The 16,484-nt window shown below is 39.1% G+C and overlaps 1 protein-coding gene across 4 annotated transcripts in view; it reads left to right on the forward strand.

The window, feature by feature from the left end:
* LOC117333604 (neuronal acetylcholine receptor subunit alpha-5-like) overlaps positions 1-16,484 on the forward strand; it is a 74,294-nt gene that overhangs the window by 35,804 nt on the left and 22,006 nt on the right. For 3 of the 4 annotated variants that reach the window (XM_033892985.1, XM_033892992.1, XM_033893001.1), the window contains one exon: positions 10,592-10,714. The exons of the other annotated variant lie outside the window; for it this stretch is intronic. In XM_033892985.1, the coding sequence (XP_033748876.1) occupies positions 10,633-10,714 (82 nt within the window). In that variant the 5' untranslated portion in view covers positions 10,592-10,632. The remainder of the gene's footprint in view (positions 1-10,591; positions 10,715-16,484) is intronic. 4 annotated transcript variants of the gene reach the window in all.

Below are 16,484 nucleotides of genomic sequence, written 5' to 3' on the forward strand. Positions count from 1 at the left end.
TACATTGTTATTACACCTGTGTTTTTTTACCTGTTCTTTGTTGTCACTCCTGTGTTATGTACCTGTAAATTGTCACAACTGTGTTATGTACCTGTACATTGTTGGCACACCTGCGATATGTACCTGTATATTGTTATTACACCTGTGTTTTTTACCTGTACTTTGTTGTAAATCATGTGTTTTGTACCTGTCCATTGTTGGCACTCCTGTGATATGTACCTGTATATTGTTATTACACCTGTGTTATGTACCTGTACATTATTGACACACCTGTGCCATGTACTTTGTTGACATGCGTGATCTGTACCTGTACAATGTTGAGACACATGCGGGGTAGTAACCTCTACATTGTTGGAACACCTGTGTTTTGCACCTTCTCATGTTGTTACATCTGTGTTCTGCATCAGTACATTGTTGACATACATGTACCTGTTCTGTTCCTATGCATTGTTGACACACCTGTGTTATGTACCTGTACATTGTTGACACACCTGTGTTATACACCTGTATTTGTTGTCACTCCTGTGCTATGTACCTGTATTTGTTGTCACTCATTTGTTATGTACCTGTATTTGTTGTCACTCCTGTAATCTGTACCTGTACTTGTCGTCACGCCTGTGTTATATACCTGTACTTGTCGTCACGCCTGTGTTATATACCTGTATTTGTTGTCACTCCTGTGTTATGTACCTGTACTTTGTTGGCACTCCTGTGTTATGTACCTGTACATTGTTGTCAATCCTGTGCTATGTACCTGTATTTGTTGTCACTCCTGTAATTTGTACCTGTACTTGTCGTCACGCCTGTGTTATATACCTGTATTTGTTGTCACGCCTGTGTTATGTACCTGTACTTTGTTGTCACTCCTGTGTTATATACCTGTATTTGTTGTCACTCCTATGTTATGTACCTGTATTTGTTGTCATTCCTGTGTTATGTACATGTACTTTGTTGTCACGCCTGTGTTATGAACCTGTACATTGTTTCAACACTTTTTTCTGTACATGTATATTACCAACAAATATATGTTCTGTACCTGTACATTACTGACAGCACGTTTGCTCTATACACAACATGTACCTTTGTTTTTTGACACCGCCTCTGTTTTGAATCGTAACCAAGTTAATGTTGACATTAAGTAAATATTTGTTGATCCAAGATGATTTTTAAGTTGGAATTTGAGCATGAGGCCTATCTTTCCAATGATACTTAGTCAATTAGCGATTGCATAATAATGGTAACGTCAGCCGATTGTTAGTGAATAATTCATCATTCAGGTAAAATGGTATACAAGTAATCAATTGTTTCTGTTGTGGCTACGTGTTAAATTCAGTTTCCAAGATTTTGATATCAGCATGATTCACGTTTTTATACATAACCTAATTCTAAAATAAACACCGTTATATAGGCATCCATCCCACTTAAACTCTCAGATTTTGGCGTGTGATCATTATGGGTCCTTGTGCCTCACGTACCACAGCTGTGTCCCCAGAACTACATGTATTTACTAAGGCGGAAGGTGACGTCCTTGTGTGGCGACGTAAAAGATATCCGTCTGGAGTAGTGATTGCTCTGTCTGTCCAATTTTGACAGATTGTTAGGTTAATGAATTGACTGTGTTCTACAAGACTGCAATAACAACGATACGCACAGTAAACATTGTCATCCCCATAGATTTAAAGTAGTGACAACAAATATGTGATGTTGTAATTTATGGTGACATACTTGTTAGATGATCACCTTTTTGGTTTGTTCTGTATTTATTCGATGACTTAGGATATTAATTGTCCACCGCTGAGTCTTACAGACCGTATCAATTGTCCTACGGATTAGACGGTAAGGTCAAAGGTATATGAAACAACCATCCTCGCATTTTATCTTCCGTTACACCAGTCTTTCATTGTCATTATTGTCTGTCCGACACCTGCAAAAACTTTTGGACAAATATCATTAAACATCAGTCCCAGTTCAATTGCCCATGCTAATGGATTGCATAGAGGACGTATAGTACGAATCTTAAAGTGACTATAATTCAGATTACATACTCATTAAAGCGACAATAACTGTAGATTATATACTCATTAAAGCGACAATAACTGTAGATTATATACTCATTAAAGCGACAATAACTGTAGATTACATACTCATTAAAGCGACTTTAACTGTGGATAGCATGCTCATTAAAGCGACCATAAATGTGGATTGTATACTCATTAAAGCGACTAAAACTGTCTTCTGCTCATTAAAGCGACAATAACTTTAGATAGCATACTAATTAAAGCGACCATAATTGTGGATTGTATACTCATTAAAGCGACTAAAACTGTCTTATGCTCATTAAAGCAACTATAACTGTTTTATACTATTAAAAAGACTATAACTGTTTTATACCCATTACATGGTGATTTATTCTTACAAATAGTGAAATATATTTTAGATATAGAAATAAGTAAGTCTATACTGTAAAAAATGTTCTGTCAATTATTTTTCGGGCTTCAAAACACTGTTTATCTTAATTCATGTTAGTTAAATTCTACACGGAGAAAGCCGAGTGGAATCACGTGGGTACGAATGACGAGTTGGCACAGCGCTCTGCTTACGACCGGTAACATACATGTACATGTATGCATTCCTGTAGGACCATTCGAATTGTAATGTTGTTGTTTTGCACTAATTTATACTTTTTAGAAAATCAGTGTTTGCGGACACTTTTAATTTCCGTTAATAAGGAAAAGTCTTGTTTTTTTATTTATACTTTTCAAAAATATCACGCCCGATAATGTTTGTCAGCAGTGATTTTACAGTTATCACTTTAAATCCTCATGCTCTTAAATATATATATGTATGAATGCTACCCCACATTCAAATCATGAAGTGCAGAAGTCAGAAAATGTTAATTTGCAATGGTTTTTGAGTGATATCCCTCCAAAATCATGGACAAGTTCCACCTAAAAATCTTGCTGGTTGTGTTCTCAGAAATTTAAAATCATCATCATACAATTCCTGGGATATTAAGCATTATACATTCGTTGAACCGATGATGCATACTGCACTAGATCGATGTGTATTGTGCCTCTCAAATAATTTGCGTTTTTAAAATTTGTGTTTGTTTGTTGTTGTTTTGTTTTGTTTTGGGAGGGGGTGGGGGGTGGATGTGTCTTTTTTTGTGGTTTGTTTTTTGTTGTTTTTTTTTTTTCAAACGAAGTAGAGAAAATAGTGTGAACCTGTGTTGCTATGTTAACGACGTCACTTTACATGATTGATAGGGACAGAGGTCCTTATCCATTTGTTCAATATTGTTTAATTTTGACCACAATTTGACAGCAAATGAGACGTGGGTACATAATTACTCTTTATATTTGCAATGTTAGATGATCAATAACGAAAACCATTTTGTTTCTATAAAACACAAATGGTGGTATTGTGTGATATATTCAAACAGGTGTTTTTCGTGTTAAATTAGCTGTGGATTCCCTAGTCTGCTATACCCAAACCTTGCATTAACGTCACTTATTAGCCTAATATGGTAAACCTGCACGTTAGACGAGATGTTTGGAACCTCTCAGCCTAATATCATCACCCTTGTACAACGTGATAATGACCTTATTAGTAAGAACTCAAGATATGCCGTCAGTGCTTCTATAAGGGGTTGTTGACCACAATTAATAGTGATAAAATACAATACATATACATGTCACTTTAGTGGTCATTTTCACTGAGTTTATTTGCAAAGAAGACAATGGAATACAGTAAAAACTCGTTATCAGGAAATCTGATAACTCGAAGGCCCTGCTTAACTTGAAGTAAACATTAAGTTACGACTGTAAAACTTCTGTAAAATATACTAGGCTTTCCCGATTACTCGAGATATCTCGAAGGTTTTTATGACATCCCTCACATTGACATCGAGATAACGAGGGTCGACACTGTAAGGATGTTCATGGAGATATACTATTTCTATGTTAAAACTTTGTAATCACCAAGTATAATTCAGAATTAGAGTTATTTTTGCCATCCAGATGGTATTCTGTTTTTTTTCCAGTTTTGAATTCTTACGACTGTTAAATACAATTTATTTTCAACTGACTCTCGTTGTGTGTGACACACCTGTAGCATGTCATAAAGCTAAAATATCAAGTATGATCTAGTGAAAGACATACCCATTCCTTCCGTCATATCACATAGAAGTGACTTGACTTGAAGTTTATCTTCAAGAGTTTTCTGAGATACCAAGTGTAGGGAATGTCTCATGTACCGAGTATGACTTCAGAAACCCGACCTCTGTACTGGAAATAATGTACCATAAATGAAAGATGAAAATCAAATTTATGTACCAAAAATGATGTCCCATACATTTGTATATATACGAGACGATGAAGCCCCTTTCTTTGTACTGGAAATGACGTTTCATATATGGACGATAAAACCCGATCTTTGTACCGGAGTGGACATATCCTGCCGGCAACATTAAACCAGTCTCCGAAACTGGTAGTTAGGTACCGATCTCTGTACCGGAAATGACGTACCCTACAGAAAAAATTAAACCAGTCTCCGAAACTGGTAGTTAGGTACAGATTTCTGTACCGAAATGATATTTCCTACAGGAAAGATTAAACCAGTCCGCGGAACCGGTAATTAAGTACCAATCTCTGCACCGGAAATGTCATTTTCTAAAGGAAACATTAAACCAGTCTCCGAAACTGGTAGTTAGGTACCGATCTCTATACCGGAAATGACATACCCTACAAGAAAGTTTAACTAGTCCGCGGAATTGGTAGTGATGAACCGATCTCTGTACCAGAAATGACATATACCCTACAAAAAAGTTTAAACTAGTCTGCGGAACTGGTAGTGAGGTACGTTCCAGGAGCAATAAGACCGAGTTTTGAAATTGAATATAATATTTTTTCCAAACACTAAGATTTAAAAGACATAATAAAATGTAATTTATGTTTTGAATAAAAAATAATCTAGTGTCATATTGAAAAGACAGATTTTATGAAGAACATGCGAATTGATGAAGCTATATTAAGTAGATTATTGTATTTCATGGTATGTGCGTCATTGCTTTCTGTTCTTAACTTCACATTATCAATTAATATGTGGCTATGAATGGTTGGCAATGACCTGTTTTCAATGAACATGTGGATGATATATACCAAGTAAAACTGTATCTCTCTGAGTGGCATTACAATAACTAAGTACTGCCTGACTCCGTATTGGTGACAACCACCACTGGTTTCTCGTCAATAATTAAATGACGACCTTCCTGACCCTGTGAATTCCACGGTAAGTACACGTGGTCAACAGAGGAGAACAATTACCAGCATGCAGCGCAGTTCTTTTATTCACGACAACGTTTAAATATAATAATTAATAACAATTTAAGAAAGTATCTGAAGTAATAAATCTAATATTGGAATCGTATAACCTTTATTAGCCTGTATCTAGATATAGTTCCCCGACAGAAAACAATAATGACAGTGTTTGGTAATGGAATGTTGGCCCCATTATGTCTATATTGGAGTATATACTTATAAAAAATACAATACATCAAGATATAGGCAATTAGTAAAAGCCTAGAAGCATTAATGGATCATGTTTTCCTAAACAAAGATGTACCAAGGCAATTTTGGAAAATGTCTTCCAAAATGTAAAAGCACAAACGAATCTCGGGAAATTGTCCTTCAAAAGCACAAAAAACATTGTTTTTGAACGACTTTACCTCTATAAACGAGAGGCCCAAGTTCATGATATTGCCCGAGTCATTAACATTGTTTGGAATAAGGGCTGCCAACTTAAATCAAATGAATAACCTCAACATGCTTTCAGGGAAACACCAATGTCAAAGGGACTTTCAATAACTAAAAGGCTAAGGGTCATGAATACAGGGTTTCTGGGGAAAAGGTGTCGGTCATGGTTCGGTGTGTCTGTTTATAACCACTGCATCGGCTGTTCAGGTCACGCGCCGCCAGGTGGCCTCTTGGGATTCATTTGACACTAAACAAATAAACGATTATTATCGTTCAAATGCATGGTCACAAAGATCAGGTATTTTCTGGTGTCCTCGGTCACAAAGATCAGGTATTTTCTGATGTCCTCGGTCACAAAGATCAGGGTTTTTCCGGTGTCCTCGGTCACAAAGATCAGGTATTTTCTGGTGTCCTCGGTCACAAAGATCAGGGTTTTTCCGGTGTCCTCGGTCACAAAGATCAGGTATTTTCTGGTGTCCTCGGTCACAAAGATCAGGTATTTTCTGTTGTCCTCGGTCACAAAGATCAGGTATTTTCTGGTGTCCTCGGTCACAAAGATCAGGTATTTTCCGGTGTCCTTGGTCACAAAGATCGGGTATTTTCTGGTGTCCTCGGTCACAAAGATCGGGTATTTTCTGGTGTCCTCGGTCACAAAGATCAGGTATTTTCTGGTGTCCTCGGTCACAAAGATCAGGTATTTTCTGGTGTCCTCGGTCACAAAGATCGGGTATTTTCTGGTGTCTAGGTCACAAAGATCAGGTATTTTCTGGTGTCTAGGTCACAAAGATCAGGTATTTTCTGGTGTCCTCGGTCACAAAGATCAGTTATTTTCCAGTGTCCTCGGTCACAAAGATCAGGTATTTTCTGGTGTCTAGGTCACAAAGATCAGGTATTTTCTGGTGTCCTCGGTCACAAAGATCAGGTATTTTCCGGTGTCCTCGGTCACAAAGATCAGGTATTTTCCAGTGTCCTCGGTCACAAAGATCAGGTATTTTCCGGTGTCCTCGGTCACAAAGATCAGGTATTTTCTGGTGTCCTGGGTCACAAAGATCAGGGTTTTTTCCGGTGTCCTCGGTCACAAAGATCAGGTATTTTCCAGTGTCCTCGGTCACAAAGATCAGGTATTTTCTGGTGTCCTCGGTCACAAAGATCAGGTATTTTCTGGTGTCCTCGGTCACAAAGATCAGGTATTTTCTGGTGTCCTCGGTCACAAAGATCAGGTATTTTCCGGTGTCCTTGGTCACAAAGATCAGGGTTTTTCTGGTATCCTCGGTCACAAAGATCAGGTATTTTCCGGTGTCCTCGGTCACAAAGATCAGGTATTTTCCGGTGTCCTCGGTCACAAAGATCAGGTATTTTCCGGTGTCCTCGGTCACAAAGATCAGGTATTTTCCGGTGTCCTCGGTCACAAAGATCGGGTATTTTCTGGTGTCCTCGGTCACAAAGATCGGGTATTTTCCGGTGTCCTCGGTCACAAAGATCGGGTATTTTCTGGTGTCCTCGGTCACAAAGATCGGGTATTTTCTGGTGTCCTCGGTCACAAAGATCAGGTATTTTCCGGTGTCCTCGGTCACAAAGATCGGGTATTTTCTGGTATCCTCGGTCACAAAGATCGGGTATTTTCCGGTGTCCTCGGTCACAAAGATCAGGTATTTTCCGGTGTCCTCGGTCACAAAGATCAGGTATTTTCCGGTGTCCTCGGTCACAAAGATCAGGTATTTTCTGGTGTCTAGGTCACAAAGATCAGGTATTTTCTGGTGTCCTCGGTCACAAAGATCAGGTATTTTCTGGTGTCTAGGTCACAAAGATCAGGTATTTTCTGGTGTCCTCGGTCACAAAGATCAGGTATTTTCCGGTGTCCTCGGTCACAAAGATCAGGGTTTTTTTTTTCCGGTGTCCTCGGTCACAAAGATCAGGGTTTTTTCCGGTGTCCTCGGTCACAAAGATCGGGTATTTTCCGGTGTCCTCGGTCACAAAGATCGGGTATTTTCCGGTGTCCTCGGTCACAAAGATCGGGTATTTTCTGATGTCCTCGGTCACAAAGATCAGGGTTTTTTCCGGTGTCCTCGGTCACAAAGATCAGGTATTTTCTGGTGTCCTCGGTCACAAAGATCAGGTATTTTCTGGTGTCCTCGGTCACAAAGATCAGGTATTTTCCGGTGTCCTCGGTCACAAAGATCAGGGTTTTTTTTTTCCGGTGTCCTCGGTCACAAAGATCAGGGTTTTTTCCGGTGTCCTCGGTCACAAAGATCGGGTATTTTCCGGTGTCCTCGGTCACAAAGATCGGGTATTTTCCGGTGTCCTCGGTCACAAAGATCGGGTATTTTCTTGTGTCCTCGGTCACAAAGATCAGGGTTTTTTCCGGTGTCCTCGGTCACAAAGATCAGGTATTTTCCGGTGTCCTCGGTCACAAAGATCGGGTATCTTCTGGTGTCCTCGGTCACAAAGATCAGGTATTTTCTGGTGTCCTCGGTCACAAAGATCAGGTATTTTCCGGTGTCCTCGGTCACAAAGATCAGGTATTTTCCGGTGTCCTCGGTCACAAAGATCGGGTATTTTCTGGTGTCCTCGGTCACAAAGATCAGGTATTTTCCGGTGTCCTCGGTCACAAAGATCAGGTATTTTCGGGTGTCCTCGGTCACAAAGATCATGTATTTTCTGGTGTCCTCGGTCACAAAGATCAGGGTTTTTCTGGTGTCCTCGGTCACAAAGATCAGTGTTTTTCTGGTGTCCTCGGTCACAAAGATCAGGTATTTTCTGGTGTCCTCGGTCACAAAGATCAGGTATTTTCCGGTGTCCTCGGTCACAAAGATCAGGTATTTTCTGGTGTCTAGGTCACAAAGATCAGGTATTTTCTGGTGTCCTCGGTCACAAAGATCAGGGTTTTTCTGGTGTCCTCGGTCACAAAGATCAGGGTTTTTCTGGTATCCTCGGTCACAAAGATCAGGTATTTTCCGGTGTCCTCGGTCACAAAGATCAGGGTTTTTCTGGTATCCTCGGTCACAAAGATCAGGTATTTTCCGGTGTCCTCGGTCACAAAGATCGGGTATTTTCTGGTGTCCTCGGTCACAAAGATCAGGGTTTTTTCCGGTGTCCACGGTCACAAAGATCAGGTATTTTCTGGTGTCCTCGGTCACAAAGATCAGGGTTTTTCTGGTGTCCTCGGTCACAAAGATCAGGTATTTTCCAGTGTCCTCGGTCACAAAGATCAGGTATTTTCTGGTGTCCTCGGTCACAAAGATCGGGTATTTTCTGGTGTCCTCGGTCACAAAGATCAGGTATGTTACGGGTCATCGGTCACAAAGTGATATCATCCCTTGTCTGTTGCGAAGACGTTGAATGTTTTGAAAAATAGATAAATATCGCAGACCTATCACGGCTACAGTTAACATATATGTTTAAGTCTTTGGACAATTGTTTGGACCTTAACAGACAATGAATGCTAGTAACTGGTACGTATCAATATGCAATAGTCTGATGATTGACTATGTTGAAGTCTATGTCGAAGTACAATGTATGATGATGGTGGCACGGCGGTGGTTGAGCATTTGAATGAGGATTCTTTGGTACCTGTTACCAGTCGTCAATGTCTTAATGTATAGGCTAACGGCCTCTCGAATCAATCACTGGTGACGTCATTGATCTTTTTCACGCGTAAAGTTGCTGAAGTTGATGATGATGTCACTAGTATTTTCCACGTGTACAATTTGTACTTGTGTTGACGAAGACGTTTCCCACACTATATCAAGCCCGAACGTTGCCATTTCAGTTAGGAATTTTGGTGACGTGCTAAGTGGCAACAAGGCCATGACAAAAGCACTGATGATTGCTTCTGATTCGGATATAATACTTGCAGCCCACTTTCAGAGTGAAAATTTGGCGTTTATCATGATCCGAAACATTCGCCATAGTGCCATACAATCATGCCAACCTTTTAGTGGAGATGATTATTTAGAACAGCCGCGCCGTAAATACAACTATACCTCAAATTGGTCGGACGTTCTGTACAGTTGTATACGGTATGGTGTTAATATGTCTTCAGTCTATACATATGTAATGTACCGCTTAAGAACTCATAAAGTATGTATGTTTTTAATGAATGTTTGTGGTTTATATCTGTCAGTATGATATTTTGAATTAGATACAATAAGATTTGTGACTTACTGAATTTCAAGTGAAAGGTAGAAAATATTCGTTAAGAAGTGTGGCTATTAATTCAATCCAGATGCGAACTGTGTGTTTAAACGTACTGTTGTACAATTGGAAAGCAGCACTTACCTAACAAGAATAATAACATCAATAATAGGCGTCAATTTTAAAGTGTTCGCCGTGATAGGTAGAGTAGTGGTGTGGCAATGGGAGCAGTTAGACGTACAGCTGAAGATTAAAGAGAGCACAATCGAGAGCGAAGATGCATTATAAATACATTGTATACGGCCTTCAAAGAGGCATTCTTAACATCTGAGACTGTCTACAAACAACCAATCTATGTATACAGTGATTTTACTATTCTATATACCATGTATACCAGTTGTTCTGATATTAATGGGCGGTATCGTATGTTGTCCGACGTAGTCTCTATTGGCTAAAAACAACTTAATTGCACAAACCTCGCCGCGGATCATTTGTTCTGTACTGTAGTTGAACAAAGACACTGGAACTCATTTTGACGATGTGTGTTATTTTATGAATTACCCTGGACATGTCCTTACTTTTACTTGGCTAAAGCTTTAGTCAGCACGTGCAGTAGTTAGTACGGACGCTTCTAGTGTAGTGTGTCCGGAGTTTTGAAGGAGTTAATACTTATCTGATCTAACACGTACAAACCTGTCTCTTAGTTTGCTGGGAGCGGCCGGACCTTGGCTAGACTGAAAACAGGATGGTTACAAGTCCCGTGGGGTCAGGGAATCTCCTCTTCCTCCTCCTCATCCTCTGGTCTCTTTCTTGTTCTGCGCTCAAAGGTAGGAACCATTATGACAATACAGGCCTATAATTCCTGTTTTCTACTTCCGGTACGTGCAAACTTGGAGAGGGTGATATAAGAATTGAACTCAATTTGAAACTAATCCAGCTTACAGCAGGACTTTTGTATGTTTGTCAAATTGACTGTGATTACTTACACCATCGCCTCCAAGCTTGGGTACAATGTTTGATATCGTGATCTAGGTGATGCTGCTGCATGATTTCCTACCTGTATTTCGTACCGCTATAAACACTGATACTGCCAGGGTGGAGTCGGCCACTTTATGCCGTCACAAGGTGCCGAGATAGGGTCATTAATATTTCTCATATATAGTATGTAGTATTGTTTAATGAACATTTGTGGTAAAAAGCGTGGGTAAATTGTTTCAAAAATAGTCGCAGAAAGTATTAGGGAAAAAAGCAAACTTCAATCGAAATTCCTGGGTGGAGTGGATAGCATTGATAAAATCGATTCTAAAGAGCTTTTAAGTACAGTCATGGTAGTATAATAACATGTCGCCCACCACAACGCATTACAAAGGTTTGAACACTGTGGTAGACGATATTAAACGTGAACTTGTGATGTTCGTAAGTGATAGAACACAAAATATGGGTGGTATTTAGTGTGCCGAGTGGTGACTTTTACTGGTAGAACACAAGATATGGGCGGTATTTAGTGTACACGTGTGGTGCCTTTTACTGGTAGAACACAGATAGGGGCGTATTTAGTGTGCAAGTGTGGTGCCTTTTACTGGTAGAACACAGATAGGGGCGTATTTAGTGTGCACGTGTGGTGCCTTTTACTGGTAGAACAAAGATAGGGGCGGTATTAAGTGTGCACGTGTGGTGACTTTTACTGGTAGAACAAAGATAGGGGCGGTATTTAGTGTGCACGTGTGGTGCCTTTTACTGGTAGAACAAAGATAGGGGCGGTATTAAGTGTGCACGTGTGGTGACTTTTACTGGTAGAACAAAGATAGGGGCGGTATTAAGTGTGCACGTGTGGTGACTTTTACTGGTAGAACAAAGATAGGGGCGGTATTAAGTGTGCACGTGTGGTGACTTTTACTGGTAGAACAAAGATAGGGGCGGTATTTAGTGTGCACGTGTGGTGCCGTTTACTGGTAGAACAAAGATAGGGGCGGTATTCAGTGTGCACGTGTGGTGTTTTTACTGGTAGAACAAAGAAAGGGACGCTATTTAGTGTGTACGTGTGGTGTCTTTTACTGGTAGAACAAAGATAGGGGCGGTATTTAGTATGCACGTGTGGTGCCTTTTACTGGAAGAACAAAGATAGGGGTGGTATTTAGTGTGCACGTTCGATTCCGATTAGTGGTATAAAAAAGGGGCGGTATTTAGTATACACGTGTGGTGCCTTTTACTGGTAGAACAAAGATAGGGGCGGTAATTAGTGTGCACGTGTGGTGTATTTTGCTAGTAGGACAAACAAAGGGCGGTATTTAGTGTGCACGTGTGGTGCCTTTTACTGGTAGAACAAAGATAGGGGCGGTATTTAGTATGCATGTGTGTTGTCTTTTACTGGTAGAACAAAGATAGTGGCGGTATTTAGTGTGCACGTGTGGTGCCTTTTACTGGTAGAACAAAGATAGGGGCGGTATTTAGTATGCACGTGTGGTGCCTTTTACTGGTAGAACAAAGATATGGGCGGTATTTAGTGTGCACGTGTGGTGCCTTTTACTGGTAGAACAAAGATAGGGGCGGTATTTAGTATGCACGTGTGTTGTCTTTTACTGGTAGAACAAAGATAGGGGCGGTATTTAGTGTGCACGTGTGGTGTCTCTTACTGGTAGAACAAAGATAGGGGCGGTATTTAGTATGCACGTGTGTTGTCTTTTACTGGTAGAACAAAGATAGGGGCGGTATTTAGTGTGCACGTATGATTTTCCTTAGTGGTAGAACAAACATAGGGGCGGTATTTAGTGTGCGCGTGTGATTTTCCTGAGTGGTAGACAAAGATCGGGCATTATTTAGTGTGCACGTGTGATTTTCCTTAGTGGTAGACAAAGATAGGGGCGGTATTTAGTGTGCACGTGTGATTCCCATTAGTGGTAGAACACAGTTCGAGGGCGGTATTAATTGTCGATTTAGTTTGCCTTACACAGACCGGGCAGTAGTTAGTTTGCACGTGTGGTGATCTAGTGATAGACCACAGTTCGGCGCAGTAGCTAGTTCGCACGTGTGGTGATATAGTGATAGACCACAGTTCGGCGCAGTAATTAGTTCGCACGTTTGATGATATAGTTCGGCGCAGTAGCTAGTTCGAACGTGTGGTGATTTAGTGGTAGGCCACAGTTCGGCGCTGTAGCTAGTTCGCACGTGTGGTGCTCTATTGGCAAACCTCAGACCAAGAATGTTGCAATTGTTTAGTGTGCACGTGCGGCGCATGCCAATAGTTTATATAAATTAAATCCGACGTTTGATGTGGTAGCTCCTTATCTTATCATTATATATTTATATATTTCTTCTGTATTTATTTCTTATATATTTGTTGATGGTGTTTACTTCTAAGCATAACTTGCATAATATATGGAACTTTATTTGTATCAAATGTGTTTATCTTGTTATTGAACATTTATGTTAATAATTATGACATGTTTTATTTACTAGGTGTACCCTTGTATTCACTAGTAATATTTGGAGTTGGGTATTCAGTGTAAACTGTGCAAAGATATGGCTTCACCGGAGTGTCATACTGAACTTATGAATGCCCTCCATTGTCGCTAAATTTAACGGTACCGTTAAATAATTATAACGATTTCGCATATTGATTCCAATTGCAGAAACTAATTGCCTTTCCGCACGACGACGTCAGTACAATTTCAAACATATGTCAATCATTATTTTTTTTTTTATAAACGAACATGATTTTAAACCCCGAATTAATATAAATGGGCATATATTGAAAGAGAAATACATCGGTATTATAATATATCTGACTTTTGAATAGGATGGCTATGGTACACCTGTAGGCAATTTCACAGTACGTGTACATGTGATATCATTATGCGATAATAATGCGTATACTTTAAGGGGGTATCCCACACTTGTGGATATGCAGTTTGTCCCGTATACATGGGTATATATCATAACTTTATTATGTACATGTATGTATATGCACACTCGTTGATGTTTTATATACTTACTATATTTATCCTATCCATGTACTTCTGAATATGAAATATAATTGAATGCCATTTAAATTAATGAAGATACATACATCTATCAAATCGTGAGAAATGAAAATCAATTAAGCTATCTTATATAATTATATTATATTATTAAAGATTTTGTTCAACGCATGCATCTACGATAACTTTCGTCAATATCACATCAGTTACGATAATGACAATGAAAACAAAATGACGTAAGGTATTTTTGTATTCGTTAATTCAGTTTAACAGTCATTTATGCATATGAGTATCGTGAGTACATGTAGTATGTCTTTAATCAAATTATTTAGGAGAAGAAGTTTTGATTCTCATGATCTAAATAAATTTATTTCAGTTATTAACAATTATTTCAAATCTTCATCAGACTTATATCTAAATAAATGAGACGTACTAAGTCAGCATGTGCTGAATAAATAAATTAATCAAAAATTGTATCATATGTAACACATTACATCATATACCACAGATGTTGATATACAGTTTTGTAATCTAGAAACACCAACAGAACCTACAAATACAACATATATACGAAAACACCCTTAATCATAACAGTCTAAATATTTTATTCATAAGCAAACATTAACCAATTTGATTGATTAATTAATTGATTGATTAAATGATGGATTGGTGTCATTTGATTGATTGATTGATTGATTTTGATTGATTGATTGATCTTTGTGAAAAACACAATTCCGGAGTGTAGGTATTTGTTTTTGTAATTTGACCAATGGAAAACCTTCCAGGTCAAAGTTGACCAATGGCAGACACTGTTACATCACACTGTGTCTATATTTATACAATGTTTATCGTTTGATTTAAGGCTGTAATAGCCGACGTTAAACCCATTACCAAAAGGATGCAGTCGATAACTAAACAAATATCATGTAACTTAAATGAGTTACACGGTAGTGGAGCGGCCGTAAACCAGTTCAAATAAACAATCTCAAGGTAGCCCGCGACGTTTTACGAGATTATAGTGATAGCGTAATATATATTTTGGGTGGTCGGTCGGTTTATGATTATTGCACTCTCCCTTTACCTAGTTCGTGTAAAGGCACAGGGACTTGGCACAAATTTTCAACCCAATCATACTTTTTGTTAATACTTAATGCAAAGTCCCTGTGTGTAAATGTACTGTATGTGGTCCCTTCCCCGACCAACTGGGTGTCTGCGATGCTCCGTCGTTCTCAAACTCCCCAACACCCGTGGTTTGATTTACATAATTTGATACAGGTGACATGTTTCATTAAAAGTTTATTTAATAAAATTTGATAATGCCATTAATCATTAATGAGTGATGTCGGAAATAGATTTGGCTGGCCAACAGGAATTTGTAACAAATCACCAGGTCCCTGTGAATCAACCCCTATCGCAGCGAAAAGTTTGGCGCCATCAGACACACGATTTATGATTTCAGAAAAAAACCCGTGAACATTTGACGGAGATGATGATGCTGGAACTGAAACACTAGTTCAGTAAAGGAATAAACCAATTACCGACAAGTTTTGGCGCTAGACTGTACATTATATATGTAGAGAGATGTGCTACTCAGACAGAAACCTCATACATCAAAGGGACATAACTCAATTAGATATGTTTTATTCTTCTATTTGGTAAAGTAGTTTTTATCATTTGAAATAAACGTTCAGCCAAAACTACATGACCCCTTAAGTGACACCTTCTTGTTGGCATATGCAGCAACCGACAACTTCCCGGCGCATAGCTATAACATTGTGTCTGGTATCATCTTTTCCAGCATAACTTGTATTAAGTAAAGGCATTTCCTGTTGATTATTATAAATAGGGATAACTTTAAAAATAATACATGTAGTACATGTGCCACTGTGAATGTTTCTGTAAACGTATTGAGTATATCGGCGTTACACCTGTGTATAGCATTATCGCTGGCTATCTATGTTCATTGGCCTGATTTAATCTCCTGATTACATTTTAAGACATTTGTGCATACACGCTGACATTAAATCCAGGCATGTGCGATTTGCAACGAACTATGTATTGTTACTATACCGTGACAGTAGATGTACCAGCAACAGTGCTCCCTCCCTTATACCCATCGCGTGCATCGTAAAGTGAATGGACTGACTGTGTATACGCCCGGGTAGACAGTATAACTACATTGAAGCTTCTCTATCAACACATCAGTAAACATTCCATCGATAGAAGTAAACAACAATATGTCGCGCGAACGTATGCTGTCAATAAGCGATATGTAAGGTCGTGTGTTCAGTGTCAGTACAATACATATCGCGTAAGACACGGTGGAGTGTCATGATCTGACGTGAGAAGAAAACTTGACCGGAAGCGGAAATTGATTCTCGAAGCTGACTTTGTCTCGATTTTGAAATTCAATAAAGGAATGTGAAAACATGGGTATAATTATAACATGAAGTGTGACGTCACAAATAATAATTTCACTTTATTGGAAATTGCTCAATGATAAGAAGGTGTGCAATTGGAAGTTGGTAACAGTTAAACGCCTTGCATTTATTATTGTACGTGTGTTTACGCCAGGTACCGACGTATACATTATCCTTATTCGTGAGTGGCTGAAGGATGA

The sequence above is a fragment of the Pecten maximus genome, chromosome 1 (assembly GCF_902652985.1).
Source record: "Pecten maximus chromosome 1, xPecMax1.1, whole genome shotgun sequence".
NCBI classification, from domain to species: Eukaryota; Metazoa; Mollusca; class Bivalvia; order Pectinida; family Pectinidae; genus Pecten; species Pecten maximus.